The sequence below is a fragment of the Mustela lutreola genome, chromosome 4 (genome assembly GCF_030435805.1).
Source record: "Mustela lutreola isolate mMusLut2 chromosome 4, mMusLut2.pri, whole genome shotgun sequence".
Taxonomy (NCBI): Eukaryota; Metazoa; Chordata; class Mammalia; order Carnivora; family Mustelidae; genus Mustela; species Mustela lutreola.
The window spans coordinates 11,130,677-11,151,374 of NC_081293.1; the positions used below are offsets into that span (position 1 = coordinate 11,130,677).

A 20,698-nucleotide genomic window follows, 5' to 3' on the forward strand; every position below is an offset into this window, starting at 1 on the left:
TAACTTTCTCTCTGAACACCACCTTAGTAACCCACAAACATTAACCCTTGTAGTTTTCTTTGTTAGCCATCTGGGAAAATTTCGTAATTACCCTACAAATTCCTCTCTCCGGATTATTTTTTAGTATGGGCTTCTTTGTTTTTTAAAAAAATCATTGTAAAGGGGCACCTGGTGGCTTAGCTGGATAAGTGTCTGCCTTTGGCTCAGATCATGGTCTCGGGGTCCTGGAATTGAGCCTGGTGGAGAGCTCCCTGCTCAGTAGGGAGTCTGCTGCTCCTTCGTCCTCTGTGCTTGCACGCTCTCTCTCTCTCTCTCTCTCTCTCTCAAATAAATAAAAAGAAATCATTGTAGACATAAGGGTGCTTGTATATTAAGCTTTCCTTTTGTCAGGAGTTCTTGTCAACATTTTGGACAGAGAATATATACCTGGCATCTATTGAGGTTTTCTCTATGACTAGCACATAGAACTTTCTGTGAACGTCACATGTGCTAAAGCAGTATCCTGAATATTTGTATTTATTGGAGAGCTTATTATCTTCATACCTGCTGTATAGTTATTTTTCTGTTTATGCTTGATATGTGTTTATGCTTTTGATATATGTTTCTGAGAGGGCTCTGTTAAAAGTCTCTAATTGTGGTTTCTGTTTAGTTTTTCTCTTTAGTTCTGGAAGTTGTTGCTTTGTGTATTTTGAAGCCATGCTTTCAGGTGTATGTGTATTTTATTGAGCAGGACTGTGTTAAAATTTAACTTACTTATATTTGTATTACTGCATTCTTTTTTTTTTTTTTTTAAGATTTTATTTATTTACTTGAGAGAGAAACAGTGAGAGAGAGCATGAACGAGGAGAAGGTCAGAGAGAGAAGCAGACTCCCCATGGAGCTGGGAGTCCGATGCGGGACTCGATCCCGGGACTCCAGGATCATGACCTGAGCCGAAGGCAGTCGTCCAACCAACTGAGCCACCCAGGCGTCCCATATTACTGCATTCTTATTGAGCAGAAATTTGACATTTTTATCAAGTTCTTCCAGCATTTCATTCATATTATTTACTGAGAACTATGATTTCTTTGTGGGTGTTTTTCAGCTTCGCCCTCTGGATTATTCCTCTTAATTTGTGCCAGTTGCTTTTTAGGTTTGTTGTTTGCAATGCTTGGATTTTTTCCCCCATTGTGTTCATGAGTTAATTTTGTTTCTAGGATCTCAGATCTTCCTCTTTAGTGGACTCCTCATTTTAAATTAAAAAAATATATATATTTTTAAAGACCATTTTAGAGCATGAGAGCATGAGTGGGAGGGTCAGAGGGAGAGAGAATCTCAAGCAGATGCCACAGTGAGTGTGGAGCCTGACACAGGGCTCAATCCCAGGACCCGGAGATCACAACCAGAGCAGAAACCAAGAGTCGGATGGATGCTTAACTGACTGAGCTACCCAGATGCCCCTTAAATTTAAAAATATTTTTTAAGAAAGGTTGTGTAAGGTTGTGTGAGAAGAGAACAAGAGATAACATCATACAATGATAAAACAGTTTGCTAAGAAGATGTAAGTGTACATGTACCTAACAGCAGAACTTCAGAATGCATGAAGTAAAAACTCAGAACTGAAAAAGAGAAATCTGTTTTGGAGATTTTACCACTTCTCTTTTAGTAGTCTGCAGAACTAGTGAACAGAAAATAAGGATATAAAAAAAACTGCACACTACTACCAACCAAGTACAGCTAATTACCATTTGTAGAATGCTCCACCAACATCAGCAGGATATTACACTGTTTTCAAGTGTATGTGGAACATTCCCCAATATAATCCACATCCTGGACTGTAAAACAAACATTAAGAGATCTTAAAGAGTTGAAGTCATCAGGTATGTTCTCTGACCATAATGAAGTTAGATTAGAAATCAGTAACAGATAACAAGAAAATTCGAACTCATGGAAATAATATTTCTAAACAATCCGTGGATCAAAAAGTCTCAAAGGGAATTTAAAAATATTTGAACTAAATGAAAATGAAAACATAGCATATCAAAATTTGTGGGATACAGCCAAAGATGTGCTAAGAAGCATTAAGTACACTTACTAGAAGAAAATGTCTCAAATCAATAATTTGAGTTACTACCTTAGAACTAGAAAAGCAAAGTAAACCCAAGTCAAATAGAAGGAACTACTGAAGATAGGTCAGAAATAAACAAAATTGAAAACAAAAGAAAAAAAAATCAATGAAAGCTAAAGCTGTATTTTTTTTTTATATATATAAAAAGCTCAGTAAAATTCACAAGTTTATAGCCAGACTAGCAAAGGGGGGGGACACACACAAATTACCAGTCCCAGTAATGAAAGAGGAGATAATACTATAGACTGTATGGACATGGAAAGGATGATACAAGATAGCTCTATGGACATTAACTCAGTAAGTTAGTGGAGTAATTCCTCAAAAAACACTATTTTTTGCTATTTTTACTGTAGCAAATCACCACAAATTTAGTGGCTTAAAACAACATAAAGTTATTATTTTACAGTTATGGAGGCCGGAATGATGTGGGTCTTACTGGGTTAAATCAACTTGTCAACAGGACTGCATTCCTTTCTGGAGGCTTTCAGGAAGAATCTATTTCCTTGTTGTTTTCCAGCTTCTAGAATCTTCCAGTGTTTCTTGGGTTAAGGCCCCCTTCAAGTTCTTTTCTCATCTTACTAGTGACTGCTGCTTCTGTCTCATTTTCCCACAGTACCCTTGTGATAATATTGGACCCACCCGGAAAATCTCCCTGTTTTATCTTTTACCTAAATTCCCCCTTTGTCCGGTAACATATTCACAGTTTCTGGGGATTAGGATGTAGCCGTCTTGGGGGGGGGTGTCATAATTCTGCCTACCACAATCTCATGTTATGCACACTCACCCAAGATGAAATAGATACCCCTCCCCACCAGTTCCCCCTCCTTCCTGTGTCCTCCTAAGGACCATTGTTCTAATTTTCATTTCGATGAGTTTGCTGATTCTTGGTACTTCATGTAAGTGGAATCCTATAATATTTGTTCTTTTGTGTCTAGATTATTTTACTCAGCATAATGTTTGTAAGGTTCATCCTTGTCTTCATTGTTTGACAGAGTACAAAGGTAATTCAATGGAAAAGGATCTTTTCAATAAAGATATTGGAACAATTAGATATTTATTTGCAAAAATACGAATTTTAACCAAAGATCTCATACCTTATACAAAAATTAACTCAACATGGGTCACAGATAGAAGTATAAAACCCAAGACTATAAACATATAAAGCTTTCAGAAATAGAAGATCTCAGGGTTTGGCAATGAGATTTTAGATGTGCATAAAACAAAACTTTGATAATCATCAAAACTAAAACCTTTTGTTCTGCAAAAAATACTGTTAAGCTATTGACTAGGAGAATATGTTTGAGATTCCCAGACAACACTTGTGTCCAGAATATAAAAAAACCCTACACACAATGGTAATTAACCCAATTATAAAAAGGGCCAACATTAAATAGATGCTTCACTAACTCAGTATCATTAGCCACTAGGGAAATGCAAATTTGAACCATGATGAGATACTACACACCTATTAGAACAGCTAAAATTGGAAAACACAGTGACAGTACCAAATTCTGGTGAGGATACAAACAGCTGGATTTCAAATACGTTGCTGGTGAGAATGCGAAATGGTATAGCCCTTCTGAACACAGGCAAAATCTTAAAAATTAACCATACATTTACCATGTACCCAACTGTCCCATTCCTAGGTTTTTACCTAGAGAAATGAAAGCTTATGTTCGCACAAAACTTGTTGACAAACGTTTGTGTTTGTATTTGTTTTTGTTCATAGCTATTAGATCTGGAGACAATTCAAATGTTCTTCAACAACTAAATGGAGAAACATTGTCATTCAGCTATACCATGGAATACTATTCAGCAATTAAAAGAAATGAACCATTAATATACTCATGTGTTGGGGTTCCCAGGGTCACTTCTATCTTCAGAGATTCACTAAAAGGACTTACTGTGACTCCATATATATTTGTATTCAAGGCTAAGGTTTATTACAGCAGAATAGTGAAGATATACAGCTGGATCCTAAGGGAAAAAGAGACAGGTCGAGTCTGGAGGAATCTGAGTGTAGGCCCCTTTATTTTCTCTCCCAGGGAGAATTCATAGATTGGAAGACTCGGTTTTGTTAAGATGTCTCTTCTCAAATTAATCTGTAGATTCAACACAACTCTTACTAAAATTTTAGCAGACTTTACACAGAAGTCAATAAAGTGGTCCTCAAAATTAGATATATTGAGGATGGGAATAATCAAGACAAACTTGAAGAACTTAAGTACTTGATTTTAAGACTCAAGGGCAAGCCGTAGTGGTTAACACAGTATGACTATAGTATTAAGCAGCATAAAGATAGACAAATAGATCAGTTAACATAATAGAGAATGTAGAAATAGGCTAACAAGTACAGTACACGAGTTGATTTTTGACACAAATGCCAAAACAATTCGGTGCTAGAAAGAAAGCCTTTTAATTAACGCTGGAACAAGTGGATCTTTTTTGGAAAAAAATGAGCCTTGACCCCTCTGTCACAATATAAACAAAAAGATTAATTTGGTGTCAGTTACAGACCTAAATGTGGAAAACAAAAAACCTAGGAGAATATCTTCATGACCTTGGGGTCTGTAACTATGAAAGAAAAACTTGGCAAATTGGACTTCATCAAAATGAAAAACTTCTTATCAAAAGACATAAAAGAATATTAAAAAACAAAGTACAGATTAGGAGAAGAATGTGCTCTACATATATATCTGACTTAAGACATGTCTAGAATAAACAAAGAATTAGTATAATCAGTGATGCCACAACAAAACCATTTTTAAAAATGGGCAAAATTGTGACTAGGCATCTCACAAAAGAATTCATTGAAATGGTCAGTAAACATGAAAAGTGTACAATGTCATTAGGAAAATGCATATTAAGACCACAGTGACATATCAGTATGTATCCGGCAGAATGACTAGGATTAAGATTGACAAGGTCAAGTATTGGCAAGGTAGAACCAACTAAAGCTCATACACTGTTGGTGAGAGCCTATATATTTTTTCCTAGTTCCTTTGACTCTTAAACTAGATCAAGATTGAGTGATTGAGTGCGGCAATGCTCAAATTCAGATGGCCAAGAATTCTTAGCAAATAACGATAAAGTGATACGCGTGTGCTAATTAGCAGGATTCTTGGTTGCAAGTGACCCAACTTGCAAAATGTAGTCAAAATGATGACTACATTATCTTGGGTAATCAAATTCACGAGTGGGTTAGGTCGGGCTGTCAGTTAAGCCAAATAATTAAGCCGTGTCTGCTGTTTTCCTCTGGAATGGTTTAATTTTGAGACAGAACTTAATCCTAGGTGCCACGTGTAGCTTCCGACGTTGAGTGCTCTGTGTACTTGAATATCTGGTAGTGCCATCCTTGTCCTGGCTTTATGTCTGGAATACACTAATTTCTTAGACCTCAGCATGTTTCAGGTCTACCCCTCTTTCAAGGCCCAGCTCAAGTACCCCCTCCACCGAGAAGCCCTCTCTGAGATTATTTGACCTCCTTGCTTTTGGCTGTTATTCTCTGTTCACCACTTTTCTGTAAGTTTGTCAGCTCTCAATGTCCTTATTGAACCTAGTGGAGTGCCAGGCACACCGTAGGCTTAATAAATAATGGACAGTTATTGCACATTTGATTTTTTTAATTACCTGTTGCAGTCCTTTAATTGTCTAGCAGTACCAGATACTTGTAAGGTGGCCTTGGGGAAAATCCGGTCTGAATACACACACCTTCCTGCCTCCCAGTCGGTCTCTGATGGAGCTTCAGCATCTCTTAGGTGGTGTGGTCATGTTTGTTTGTTCATTTTCTTTCTTTTTTTGTTTCCTTTATTTTATCCGCACCCAGTGTAGGGTTTGAACTCACCACCCTGAGATCAAGAGTCACATGCTCCACCAGTTGAACGAGCCAGCCAGCCCACCAGCCTCCCCAAGCGTGTTCATGTATCTTACACAAGTGCAGTCAGAACAGCAGTGTTGGTGTGCTGTCATGACTGTGTATCGGCCTTTTCTTTAATACCCATTTTCAGTGGAAGCAAAAACTCATATTCTTTTTTTTTCTAATTCAGTAGTCCTTTATTGGCATTAGTAATAGTGGTTCTCAGACTTTAGTGTGCATCAGAATCAGAGGGCATTTTCTATATGTATTTGTACTATTTTTTGTCACAATTTGCCAATGGCACTTACTTTTTCTTCTCGACATCCTGTTCTGCAGCTTCCTTGGCCCTTTTTGCTTGCCTGGGTGCCAGAGCCGGGCATGGACACGGGCCATGTGAACTCTAGCCAAAACACCTTGCAGTTCTCCTCCACTGTGCCTCTGGCTTTCTCCTTCTCCTAGACATTGCATGCCGGCATGACTGGTCATGTCAGCTGGGTAGCCAGTTTGAGGTCTTCAGCAGAGCTCTCTCCCTGCTTAGGGACCAAGGACTTCCTGGGAAGGGGTGGGCTTCAAGTAGTACCCCACAGCTGCTGTGTGCTAGCCTTCAAGGACTCTGTGGACTTTTTTTTGCCTCTTGTATCCACTGAGATCCCAGTGGTCTATGCCACCTTCTAGTATATGCCAGCCACCTGTAACTCTTCTGAGCTGAAGCCCCCGCCAGCTCACATTTTGGTGTGATGCCTCACAGTGGGGCACCTCACTTTGGGCTGGAGGGGTCCCTGGGTCAGGCCTTTTGTCTGTGGATTTTCCGTGCTGGCTCGTTGAACCATGTGGCCATGCACCATTGCCAGTCCTTGTGAAAGCGGGACTTCGGGGTCATGCCATTCTGGCTAGGTGCCAGGCTGCTCCACGGGGAGGGCATGGCCAGCAGAAAGGGACCGGCACTGCAGAACCACTTAGCAGGCACTTTAGAACATCAACTGCTAGGCCTCACCTCCAGAATTTTTGATTCAGTGTGTCTGTGATGGGCTGAAAAGTTAGCATTTCTAATACCTATTCAGGTGATTCTAATGCTGGTGGTCGAGGACCAGTTTACTAGTGAATTGAACCCTCATTCCACGTCAGAATCACCTGAGGGGTTTATCCCCCGCCCCTTTTCCAGAACTAGACTTTGCTCAATTTTGTAAAAGTGTTTGGAATCCCCGCTAAGCATGGTGTTAGTGGGATTTTATGAGTATTTCTAACAATCAGCTCTGTAACAAATAGAGACAGTTCCTTTACTTCACATCTGCAGAGCACCTAGTGATGAATATAAATGGCAGAAGTCTTGGCTCGCTGCGTGGTTTGCTCGCTCTCTCAAAATAGGTGTTCCTGATTCTGGCAGTGATTTTCTTTGGTCTTGACCAGTTCCCATAATTTTTTCCCCAAAGCCTTGGTTTTCTTACCTTTTTTTTTTTTTTAAGGTTTTATTTATTTATTTATTTATTTTTTAAAGATTATTTATTTATTTATTTATTTGACAGAGAGAGAGAGAGAGATCACAAGCAGGCAGAGAGGCAGGCAGAGAGAGAGAGAGGAGGAAGCAGGCTTCCCACCGAGCAGAGAGCCCGATGTGGGACTCGATCCCAGGACCCTGAGATCACGACCTGAGCCGAAGGCAGAGGCTTTAACCCTCTGAGCCATCCAGGTGCCCCTTTAAGGTTTTATTTTTAAGTAATCTATATACCCAACGTGCAGCTTGGACATAAAGCCCTGAGATTAAGAGTCACATGCTCTGCCAGCTGAGCCAGCCAGGTGCCCCGGTTTTCTTATTTTTAATATGACATCAAAAACACCTTTCTCATCATTTTTCACTCATGGTAAGAGTTGTCAGTGGCTGTTATAACTGGGTTGGGGCAAGAGTCATAAAACTTTTTGCATGGTCTTCAGGTGTCTCTGGCAGGTTACTTAATGGTTGCAAAGGGAACAAAGTAACCTACTGTCAGGAGACTGGCTGTCATTCTGACTGGGTGATTAAAGTGAACATCATCAGTGAGGGGAAGACGGACCTCTTGTCTCTAGATGATTCCATTACAAGGACACAGCATCACTAATGGAACAGTCTGACTGATTGTGCACAATGGCGGTCTGATCCTAAGTAGACATCAGACAAACCCAAAGTGAGCATTCTCTATTTCTTTTACAGGTTTTGTCTTCCTCTTTTTTTTTTTTTTGAAGATTTTTTATTTATTTATTTGACAGAGAGAAATCACAAGTAGACGGAGAGGCAGGCAGAGAGAGAGAGAGGGAAGCAGGCTCCCCGCCGAGCAGAGAGCCCGATGCGGGACTCAATCCCAGGACCCTGAGATCATGACCTGAGCCGAAGGCAGCGGCTTAACCCACTGAGCCACCCATGCGCCCGGTTTTGTCTTCCTCTTAAACATAAATGCCATAGAACACAGATGAGGAAAGATTGAGGGACTGTTCAGACTGAAGGAGATTAGAGAGACATGAGCGCTGTGAGCAGTACGTGCTCCTGGACTGGCTCCTGCCCTGACGAGGAGAAAGGGCAGTCAGGTGGCGTTGGGAGTGTGGTGGTAGTTTAGAGAGAAAGTGTGGTATCGGTTTGAATTTCCCGAGGTGGGTAACAGTACTGTTAGCTACGTTAAGATAATCTCTTTGTTCAAAGGAAACACACATGAAAATACTTAGACACAAAGGTATATGATGTGTATAACTTCATCTCAGACGGGCAGGAAAATACATGTGAGGGATGAGAGAAAGCAAATGGAGAAAGTACCAAGTATTCTTTGTACTCTTCATGTGATTTTCTTGAAAGTTTGAAATTATTCCCAAATTGAAAAAAAATTTTTAGAACACCTTCTCATTTTAGGGTAGTTATAAAGAGGAAAATGTGTATAAAAATGTTTCCAAAGAGCACTGTGCTTTGTCCAGGTAGCTTCGTATCTCATCCTGTGGGAAGTCTCAACTAGGTTGTTGGCTCCTGAGAGCCTGCGCCAGGCCAGCACTGGCCGGTGTTGTACCCAGCCCCTCAACAGGACAGCTTCCCGAGTGCTCAGTGTGGCAGTGCTCCACGAGATTGTGACCTGAACATAGTCTTGTCAGCTATTGTCCCTTTGGCTCTGAAAAGTCCGTTTTTCTTTCAGCTCAAAATGGAGTTAATCCTGACTGGGAGAAGAAAGTAATTGAATATTTTAAGGAAAAGCTGAAGGAAAATAACGCTCCTAAATGGGTAAGTTTATTGCTATTTTCAGAGGAGAGGGTTGGGCTTTCAGTTTCTTTCAGTAGAGTGGTAATCCACACAGAATTTTAGTATATGTGCTGCTGAAGTAAGTGCTAAAATTTTAAACTGTATACATTCATGTGTAGTGTCTTCCCCTTTAAGTGCGTATGTATTAAAAGATTTTGCACTTTTCCAACTGAAATTTAGATTCAAGCGAGTCAGTGCTTCTGTGTTGGAGTCTCTAGGTGGCAGTGTTTGACCGTGTTACTTTCTAAGACCAAAAAAATTAGTAATTGTGAGTCCTGAATATCCTTATTATCTTCATTTAAAGAAAATTGGTATGTACTAGTCTTAAGCGAAGAGCTCAACAAAGCAAATGCCTTTCTGCTGCTTGAGAAGTGTTTTGAAGGAAGAGCATCCTTTTACGTTAGAGTCGGATGTCATTATACAAACTTGGAGGAACATAAAAAATACTTTCGTGTCCAGCACTTTTGTTATGTTGACTGTTGAGATCACTGGCTTCCTAATGGGGCTTGGTGGGAGGTGGTGCGGGGGATGGGGTGTTTCTGGATATACAACCTCTGTATATGTACTTAACATTCTACAGATAAGAATATTTTATTGACTTGTTTTCCTTTCAGGTACCATCACTGAATGAAGTTCCCCTTCATTATTTGAAACCTAACAGTTTTGTGAAGTTTCGTTGCATGATTCAAGATATGTTTGACCCTGAGTTTTACATGGGAGTTTATGAAACGGTTAACCGAAACACAAAAGCACGGGTATGTATTGCTTTTCTTCATGAAAATTTCTGTTTCTAATTAGTGGTATTTTATCCTTGTGTTGTTTATGGTAGTTTTGATTCAGATATACTGACATGATGCTGTTATCCTTTGTTTTGGATCATAGGTCCTTCATTTTGGAAAATACAGAGATGTAGCAGAGTGTGGGGTATGTATTCTTAAGATATATAAAACATCTTAAGAACTTCTTAAGCAGTGAATTTATTTCTTTTGGTTGATCTTAAGTGTATTTATTTTGTGTGTAAATAAGTTCTAAGAAGTCATGTGAAATGTTTTATTTACCTTTTATTTAAGCTTCTCTGTTAAAGTTTTTGATCTTTTAAAAATCTCTTAAAAGGTGGAGTATTGTAAATAATTTCTTTCTTTTCCTTATATCTGTACACTTGGTTTCAAAATTAGAGGGTTATGGTAAATTCTTTTAAAGTAAAAGTGGAAGATTAACTTAGGGCTTAACACTTGCTTAATTAAATTTCATTACGTCCTGCAGCTTTTTCTTAGGAGGAAGAAAGTTTTTAATAAATTTAAACTTTCTTTGATAAAGAGAAGTAAGGGAAACTTACATATCAGTAATGGGAGAGGCAAGAAGGTAGAGGACACTGGATATAACTGTGGTTATGAAAGGGATAGTCTTGAGGTAGAAACTTACTAGAGAAGCAGTTATAGAGACACTACAGTATATCTGCATTTTTTGAAAATTGCTTTTTTGTGTGGTTCTACTGAAACTGGTGGTAATTGTCAGTCGTTGAGGGGAAAAAAAATCAAAGTATCACAGGTAGGGATTGATCAGCAGGTGCTTAAGTAGAAAGATGGCACATTGGTGGAGCTCCCCCATTCTGGGTCTAGTTCTCTGCTTTGGTGATCCAGACTCCCAGTTTAATCACATTATGTGGGGCTTTTTACATTCTGGGAGTCTGACTCCTGCTTACCCAAACCTCAAGAGATTGATTTGTAAACCCTAATATTAGTACATTTACTCACAGTAGAGGCTGTGCCTGATTAAAATGTCCTAGCTCAGGGCCAGTCTGGACAGCAGAACAGCCCTAATATGGAAGGTTGCTGCAAAGATTCTGTAAAACAAAAATGTAACTTCATGTAATTATTTAGGGGAACTCATGAGAGTTGGATTTGCTAATCTTTTTTTTTTTTTTTTTTTTTTAAGATTTTTATTTATTGACAGATCACAAGTAGGGAGAGAGGCAGGCAGAGAGAGAGGAGGAAGCAGGCTTCCCACTGAGCAGAGAGCCCAATGCGGGACTTGATCCCAGGACCCCCGGGATCATGACCTGAGCCGAAGGCAGAGGCTTTAACCCACTGAGCCACCCAGGTGCCCCGGATCTGCTAATCTTAACACATAATGAACTTGAGGTCTCCCAATATCTTTTTTCTTTGAGAGTGTTTCCATAAAGTAAAATGTGGTGCCAAGTCTAATGTGTCAACTTTACAGATAGTTGCTGTGTCCCTTATTTGAAGAGCCCTTAGTCATATTAGCCTCATCTATCAATACACTGTAATGGAGTATCACCATAAGCTAGTAATCTCAGCATCTGGAAATAGGAAAGTAAAATAGATGAGTCTGTCCACGTGTGACACTGCTGAAGGCAAAGAGTTTGTATTGTGTTGCTAGAAATAATAAGTAGAAGCACCAAACCAGGAATACTTTGGGCCTGGAAAGAAAGAAACACATAGAAAGCCCTGCTTGTACATACTAGCTCAGATGAAACTTGATGTGCCTTGGCTTGGGTCCCTCCTCCCACCACCAAAATGGAGTATACGTTTTATTTTACTTTTAAGAGATTTTTTGGTAATATATGTACTCAAAGTAATATGTGCTTATTGAAGTAATATTTTAATATTGCATCTTGGCTTCTTTCTATGTCTTAGGATTTTCTCATATTTGAAATGGAGAACATTCCTTTTCTGGGGAATATAATCTGACTGAAATCTCATGTCAGAGTTACTGCTAATGAATATTTCATTAAGTTCCTATTTTATAGGCTGATACTGATAAGGTCTATGAAAGAGATAGTGCTTTGTCTTTGAAAAAATAAAGTATCCTGTTTATTAAAAGATTTAATTTTGTGACAGGGTGAGATGTATTATGGACTTAAGGGAAGGTAGTATATTGATGGTTGCATGTGAAATGATTTTATGTCCTTTTTTTTTTAAATGGGTTTGGGCTTGGTATTTAGTTTTTAATTCTTAATGTGAAGTATTTACTGTGGTTTTATAAATAACATGAATATGTGGTTTGCTAATTAAAGTTTTGTTTTTTTCTTAATAAAACTTTAAATATGCTTTTTGTGTATATCACAGCCTCAACAAGAAGTTGATTTAAACTCCCCACGAACTACCACTTTGGAAAGACAGACTTTCTATTGTGTCCCAGTGCCTGGGGAATCTACGTGGGTAAAAGAAATATCCTTTATCTAAAGTTTCTTCTGTGTTGAGTGGTTCCTGATTATATTCTTAATTGAAAAAACCACAGTTAAATTTTGAGTTTTTGAAACTTAGTGTTTTTACACCAACAAAATAAGCTGGAAAAAAATTGTTCTTCATTTACAGAACTTGGCTTTATTTTAATGAAATGTTTTTTGTTTGTCCTAAACAAAAAAGTTTATAAAACAACCAAAGTATGCGTCATTGAGAAATGATAAAATTGTGGTACATTCCTGTAGTGAAATACTGTTAAAAAGATTGAGCCCACCGTGGATTTAAAGATACTGAAAAAGTACCATAATTAAATAAAAACATAGTTTCAAATCTTAAGGGGAAACAACATGTTGGCTCATTGAGAGATGTGGAAATATCTTGGTATACTTTTTTTTTAGGTGTATTTCACATACCCTGAGATATGTAGATTTTAAGGGTGCACTTGAGTGGACAAATGCACACCCATTTAAATTACACCTGTGAAAGTAAAGTACTTGTTCCAGAAAGTTCCCTTGTGTCTTTCTAGCCACCTCACTCACCTTTTGTGACCACTGTCCTGATTTCTTTCACTGTAGATTGGTTTTACCTATTCTATATGCTAAAAAATGGACTCATGCAGAGTCTTGTGTCTGATTATTTGTTCTCCATAACACATTTGAGATTCATCCCTGTGTGTGTGTGTGTTGCTCATTCCTTTTTATTGCTGATTTTATTTGTTTATATTTTTTTCCACTTGGTAAGAATTTGGGTTGTTTCCAGTTTGGGGGCTGGCATTTTGTGAGAAGATTTATAGTTAGTTTTTTTTTTTTTTTTTTTTTTTTTTTAAAGATTTTTATTTATTTATTTGACAGGCAGAGATCACAAGTAGGCAGAGAGGCAGGCAGAGAGAGAGAGAGGAGGAGGAGGAAGCAGGCTCTGTGCTCTGCTGAGCAGAGAGCCCGATGCGGGACTCGATCCCAGGACCCTGAGATCATGACCTGAGCTGCAGGCAGAGGCTTTAACCCACTGAGCCACCCAGGCGCCCTAGTTAGTTTTTTTTTTTAACAGTTTTTTCTGTGTATCAGTTTTGATAAGTTGTATTGTTCAAGGAATTGTTTCAAAATCATTTAGTCTTAATTGAATTTATGTCAGTAACAAAGCTTTTCATAATATTTCCTTAATTTCTTTTTCATGTCTGGAGGATATCTAGCAATGATCTCTTTTCATTTATAATAATGTTCATTAATTTTTTTTTTTATTCTTGATCAGTGTTGTTAGTGGTTTGTCAGAAAACCAACTGTTTAATTTTCTGTTTTCTATCTCATTGACTTTTGCTCTTATTTCCTTTTATGCTAGTTTGGCTTTAATTTTTCTCTGGCTTCTCAAAGTGGATGCGCAGATCATTAATTTCAAATCTTCCCTTTCTTATATTAGCATTGAAGGCTATATATTTCCTTCTAATCACTGCTTTGATTGTATTCCAGACTTTGATTTGTTTTTACCATCATTCAACTCAAAATATTTTCTAATTTCCCTTGTGATTTCTGTTTTGTTCCTTGATCTTTACAGGAGTTTACTTCCATTCATCCCCTCATTCTTTGTGTTGCTGTTGTCCTATACTTCATTTGTACTTAAACTATAGAGCCCACAATATATTACCCTGTTTGCTTTAAACATTTGTCTTGGGACGCCGGGGTGGCTCAGTTGGTTAAGCGTCTGCCTTTGGCTCAGGTCATGATTCCAGGGTCCTGGGATCAAGCCCCTGAGATCAAGCTTCTCTCTCTCTTTCTCTCTCTCTCTCTGTCAAATAAATAAAATCTTGAAAAAAGGGTGCCTGAGTAGCTCAGTCAGTTGGGCATCTGCCTTCAGCTCAGATCTTGATCCCAGGGCCTTGGGATTGAGCCCTGCATTGGGCTCTCTGCTCAGCAGGGGCCTGCTTCTCCTTCTTCCTACCATTCACCCTGCTTTTACTCTCTTCTCTGTCAAATAAATAAAGAAAATCTTTAAAAAAAATCTTAAAAAATTTGTCTTCTACATAAATCAGGAAATGAGGAAAAAGTGTCTTGTATGTGTTTGTGGTATGTACCATTTCTAGCTCTGTTCTTCTTTTTTTTAAATGGAGTCATTTAACTCAACTTTAAGTACAGATCTGTTGGTGATGAATTTTTCAGCTTTGGTTCAAGGAAAAATGTCTTTGTTTCACCTCTATTTTTGAAGGATGTTTTTGCTGGTTATAGAATTCTGGGTTGACAGCTCTTATCCTTCCCCAGCATTCCGGTGGTGGGAGAGAGAGAATCTTGAGGAGGCCCCATGCTGGGTGGGGAGCCTGATGCGAGGCTCAGTCCCCAACCCTGAGATATTATCTGACCTGAAATCAAGAGTCAGATGCTCAAACCATTGCGCCTGCCAGGTGCCTCTGGTCCCCATTGCTTTTGGACGAAGGGCTAGCCGTCATTTTACTCTATCCTTGTGTGTGACATCTTTGTTTTTCCCCAGCTACTTCTGATGTTCTCTCTCTCTCTCTGTGGTTTTTGGCAGTTTGGCTGTGATGTGGGTCGGTGTGGGTATTTTTGTGTTTATCTTGCTTGGGTATTTTCGAGGTTTTGGATCTGTGGACTGGTATTTTTCAGATTTCAGCCTTTATTTCTTCAAATATTTTTCTGTCCCAGTCTCTTGTATTGTCTCATTTTCTAGGAATTCAATCACATAATCATTAGATGTTACTGACCTCCAGGTAACTGAGATTCTGTTTGTTTTTGTTCTGTTTTGTTTTCATTGCAGATATCTTACCTTTCAGTTCTTGATTTTTCATTTGGTTCTTTCCCGTTGTTCCCATTTCTCTGCTAACATTCCTCATCTTTGACTCATTAGTCTTTCTTTAGGATTTTAACCATTTATTTGAGATATTGAGCATGTTGGGGGGGCAAAAGGGAGAGGGAGAAGCAGACTCCCCGCTGAGCAGGGAGCCCAATGTGGGGCTCCATCCCAGGACCCTGAGACCATTACCTGAGCCAAAGGCAGACACATTACCAACTGAGCCACTCAGATCGATCTTGTCTATATTTTCTTTTAAACTGATAAGACCAGATACTGCACTTGATCATAGCCAAAAGGCTAAGAAGCAATTATATTTTCTTTTAAAATTGTGAATTTTAAGGTTTAGAGGGAACATATCTCAACATAATAAGATTTAAAGGGAACATAAACATAGCTCAATATATATATATGAAAAAATAGTGAATTTTAGATTGCCTTTTTAGTGTCCTTGTCGGCTAATTCCAATATCTGAGTCATCTTTGGGTTTGTTTTTATTGGTTATTTTTAATTCTGATTGTAGGTCATATTTTCTTGACTCTTCATATATAACTAGTAATGTGTTACTGTATGCTGATGTACAGCATTGTAGAGAGTTCGGTTTTGTCTTCCATCCAAGAATGTTGCATTTTATTCTGACAGGCAGGTGATGTAAGTGGATCACTTTGACCTTGTCATGGCTTGGTTTTACGATTTGTTAAGGTGGGTATGGAATAGCCCTTGGTCTGTAGGACACAGTCCTTACCCATGAAATGTGCTATTTCTGGTCACACCTCAGTGCCCAGGTTGTCCATCAGGGTCCAGTACTAGTATTGTAGAAGTCCCAAATCTCCATTTAGCTCCCAGCCAACTAGCAGCTGTTCCCTGCTAGCCCTCAAGGAATCCTGACTTGTACATCCATGGTGTTATGTTCACCAAAGCCCCTAATGGAGCCTGCACAGGTTTCTTGGTCTTATCTGCAACTCTTGCCTCTGTTACTTTCTGCAGCTTCCAGTTGCTTAGGAGCCCGGATCTGTGTGCTCTGTTTCTCTGTCGTGCAAGGGCAGGGTGCTTGCTTCTCTTTGTTGCGGTTTGGGAAATGTTCCCAAGAGAAAGCTGGGAAGAAGGGTGTGGAGTTTACTGGTGTGTTTCCTTATTGAAGAACTATAACCTTATGTTCCCTTACGATGTTCAGTTACTGAAAACAGTTGCTCATAACTTTTGTCCAGTTGTATAGTTTCTTTATATATAGCATAGGTAGGGGGCATGAGGTTAAGCTGCTACTCTCATGATCAAAACTGGAAGTCCAGTCTTTTAAAAGGATGTTTTAATTTTAGCCAAATTGCCAAACTAATAATCTTATTAGCCCTAGAATTAGCATACCTTAGGATATTCCTCAGTTCCTGATAGATTTTCCTTAACTTTTCATTTAACGCCTATGTTAATGCAAACCAAGCTCGAGTCAGTCCTTCAACATCCTACACTCCTAGTCGTCACAAGAGGAGTTACGAAGATGACGAAGATATGGACCTACAGCCTAATAAACAGAAGGACCAACATGCAGGTGCCAGGCAAGCAGGTGGTGTGAGCCAGCAGGCTTTCTGTTTACTTCTCCCGCAGGTCCATTTCCAGAATTAATTGTTGTGTGATACAGCTCTAGATTTAGGAAATGACAGCGATTTGACAACCTTGCATTCAAGTTCATCGCTGTTATAAACAGTCTTGAGAATTTTTGCAGTACTCTGGTCAAACCGTGCTTCATAACTGAGCAGTTAGCATCACTTAGCGAGAAGTGTCTGCTTTCCTGTTAGTTTTTAAGAGTCTCAGGTGGTTAGTGGACAAAAGTCTTTTTCTCATTCTTTATATTTTTATCTCAGCTCCTAAGTAATATGGAAGTCTAGTAGTTTATCCTGAAAATGTTTTTTTTTTAATATCTGAAAACATCCTTTTTAATTTTCCTTTGGACATAGTAGAACTTTATTTTTTTATTTTTATTTTTTTAAGAGATTTTATTCATGAGAGGGACAGAGAGTGTGCATGTATGCACACAAGCATGGGGAGGGGCAGAGAGAGAGGGAAAAGCAGACTCCTTATAAGGCAGGGTGCCTAACCCTGGGATTATGACCTGGGCCAAAGGGAGATGCTTAACGGACTGAGCCACCCAGGCACCCCAAGATAGTGGTACTTTAATTTAGTAAGATTGAAAACATCGGAGGAAAACCATGAAATTGTGGGGCACTAGGTAACTTCGTTCTCAGCTTGAGACCAGAGAGCCCTTGAAATCGTCACAGTTCTGTTCTATGTACCCACATTTGTAGTGGTTTATCTTGAAACATGCTGAAAACCCAGTAAATTCTGATTAACACGGAGACCAAAGTTTGGAATATCCAAAGAGCATGAGATAGTTTCAGAATTAGCATATTTAATTCCTGGTTTTACCAATCACAGTGTTTAACAATAGTGAGTTTCTTTATTGCGGCAGGTAGAGAAGTTTGTCATTATTCCTCCTTTTATGGCCAGTCATTTCTCTGTAGCACCATCCTCAGAGGGCAAGTTTTGAAGGGTTGGGGGGGTGGGGTTTCAAACAAATCAGTCTAGTCAGGGGGCATCTGCAAGATTGGGTTGAGAGTGGTAAATAAAGAATTACTAATGAATTTCATTTAGCCATGTTTTTCCTACTTTATATATATTTCCTTAGAGTTAAGGCATACTTTAATGTTTTTAACATCGGAATGTTATAGTAAATCTACAAATGTGGTGGTCTTTTTCTCCACCCCCCCCAAATGCTTATTAAAATTAATGGTATATCATAACAATAAGTAACATTAGAATCCAGGATATATGGTAATTCTGTTATCTAAGCAACTGATGATCTCTCCCCCTTTTTGCTTTTATTTGGATGTCCTACTGTAGGGTTTTTTGTACATTTGGGTGCATCATTTATTTACAATGTAACTTGTTTGTTGGTTTCTCATTAATCTTTCAAGCTATATATATTTAAAAAATATTTTTGAGATAAGCGTAGATCACATGTAGCTGTAAGAAATAAGTTTCTCCTGATGGTAACATCTTGTATAATTCTAGTAGAATATCGTAACCAGGAAATGGACATTGCTACTGCCCAGTGACCTTAGATTTATATTTCCTACACACAGTTATTTGTGTGCGTGTATTTTGTTCTGGGCAGTGTCGGCACATGTAGACTAAAGGGACCACTACCACAGTCAGGATCCAGAATGGTTCATCGCCCACATCTTTCAGAGTTGTCCTTGTAGAGTCCTGCCCACTGCTCTCCTGCCTCTCCCCTCCCCAGAAGTCCTTAATCCCTAGCAAACACTAACCCATTCTTCATCTCTGTACTAATGTTATTTTATTGCAAGAATGTTGCATAGTCGGGAATACTTCAGTTTAAAAAAAAAAAAAAAGATCCCGGTCTAGCTTAACCTTAAAAAATAATGGTAAGTTACATAAATGGAATCATACAGTATGTATACTTTGTGGATTGGCTTTTTTCAGTCAGCAAAGTTTGAGATCCATCCAGATTAATCTGTGTATCAGTAGTCTATTCCTTCTTATTGCTGAACAATATTTTATGGTGTGGCAGGCTATATGTTGATTTTAATTAGTTATAAGCCCTAAACTGTGACCACTTCAGCGATAGAGGGCATTTTTAAAATCATCCTTGTGTCCCCAACAACTAGTCTGATTCCTACTACACAATGGATGTTACAAATATTTGGTAAATGAATGTATTGCTATATGATTTTATTCTGAGTAGTAAGTAGAAAAAAGTATGTTCTGCCAAGGCGGGTTTGTTGTTAGTAGACATCTTTAGATTAAAGTTGTCAAAGTAACTGTAAATATCAACTTTTAAAATATACTTGAGATTTGAAGAGGGGAGCTTTTTGCCATTGTGTTGTGTGGGAGAAATGATTAAATTTTTTAGATCTTCATAATCTTTGTTCTCTTTTAGGTCAGACAAAGGGTTTTGTTAGCATATCTTACTTCCTTAAGAACTGTAACAACTTGAAGTTTTTTTGTGTTCAGAAGCATCATTTATATCAGACTTGAAAGGCTCTTTAGGAATGTTCTTTCTCTCCAGGAAGCCTTAAAAATGACTAAGTGCAGTGCTGTTCTTTGAATTTAGGGAGTGTTGGTGGTCTTCAGTGGTGTGGAGAGCCAAAACGTTTAGAAACTGAAGCTTCTACTGGCCAACAGCTGAACTTCTTGAACCTCTCTTCTCCTTTTGACCTGAATTTTCCACTGCCAGGGGAGAAGGGCCCTGCATGCCTTGTGAAGGTACTAAACCTTTTATAGACCTAACCTTGATGTAGATGTGGAATGTGTCTCAAAGTTAACATGGAGTACTCTTAGCATTTGTGTTTATTTTCTGTGGCTGCTGGAGCGAATATTCACCACGTCAGTGGCTTTTAAAACAACAAAAATTTATCATTTTACAGGCTTTAGGTCAGAAGTCCAACATTGATGTCACTGAAGATAAAAATCAAGGTGTCCTTTGGGCTGCATTCCTTTCTAAATGATCTGGGGGAAAATCTGTTTTCTTGCCTTTTCCAGCTTCTAGAAGTGCTCACATTTCTTGGCTTGGGGCCCCTTCTTCCATCTTCAAAGCCAGAGTGTTTTCATAGTCACCTCTTCCTGGAAAGGACCTTTGTGATTCGATTGGGCCCAGCCAGATCATCCAGGATAATCTCTTCATCTCAGGGTCTTGAATTTATTCCTACCCCCTTTTGCTTATAAGGTAACCTATTCACAGATTGCAGGGAGTAGGATGTGGACCTCTTTGGGAGGCCATGTTCTGTCTACCACAGCATTCTTAAATTCAGTTGAAGATTATGGGGCACTTGGCTGCCTCAGTCGGTGGAGCCTGCAACTCTTAGTCTTGGGGTTTTGAGTTTGAGGCCCATGTTGAGTGTAGAGCTCACTTAAAAAAACAATTGAAAAATATTTTGAACACAGAAGTATAACAGTTTTTTTTTTAATTCATGTGAATTCCTATGTCATTTCCAGCTTCCAACAATATCTAACTTTTTCAGCATTCTTGTCATCAAAATGTATTTCTCATTTGTATTTAAAATAAAATAGAGGCAAAAAATCTGTTGGCAGTTTGTTCTATTTTGCTTACCCTGGTTTTTTAATCCTGATAGGTGAAGCAAGCAATGTAAGTTTCAGAAATGATCATTGAGAATTTCCATTCTTTTATTTTGTGGTTTTAACTTAAGTGGCACTTCAGTTCTGTACCATACCATAGGGACCAGAGTGAGGACAGCTTTCCTGCCATGTTTCGGTTCAGCCTCACCAAGAGGAAGCTTTGACAGTTACTAGCATCCATCAAAGACACAACTTTGAAAGTTTTGAAAGTTTTGAAAACCCTCATGGCCTTTCTGAGTTTTGTGTTAACCCTCCTAATGGTGTGTAGTTGGTGAATAAGTCCAAAGTTAGTAATCCTGCAGCTGTTTTTCTGTTTTTCCCCCCCTTTTCTTGGTGTT

The 20,698-nt window shown here is 38.7% G+C and overlaps 1 protein-coding gene and 2 pseudogenes across 2 annotated transcripts in view; 1 reads left to right on the forward strand and 2 right to left on the reverse strand.

Annotated features, from left to right (window-relative positions):
- The window catches only part of MCMBP (minichromosome maintenance complex binding protein), a 48,533-nt gene that overhangs the window by 10,884 nt on the left and 16,951 nt on the right, over window positions 1-20,698 (forward strand). For both annotated transcript variants that reach the window (XM_059173031.1, XM_059173032.1), the window contains exons 2-7: window positions 9,110-9,195; window positions 9,828-9,968; window positions 10,096-10,137; window positions 12,303-12,404; window positions 16,626-16,770; window positions 19,339-19,490. In XM_059173031.1, the coding sequence (XP_059029014.1) occupies window positions 9,110-9,195; window positions 9,828-9,968; window positions 10,096-10,137; window positions 12,303-12,404; window positions 16,626-16,770; window positions 19,339-19,490 (668 nt within the window). The remainder of the gene's footprint in view (window positions 1-9,109; window positions 9,196-9,827; window positions 9,969-10,095; window positions 10,138-12,302; window positions 12,405-16,625; window positions 16,771-19,338; window positions 19,491-20,698) is intronic.
- On the reverse strand, window positions 6,211-6,885 carry LOC131830008 (large ribosomal subunit protein eL13-like; annotated as a pseudogene).
- Window positions 15,315-15,524, reverse strand: LOC131830847 (U2 spliceosomal RNA; annotated as a pseudogene).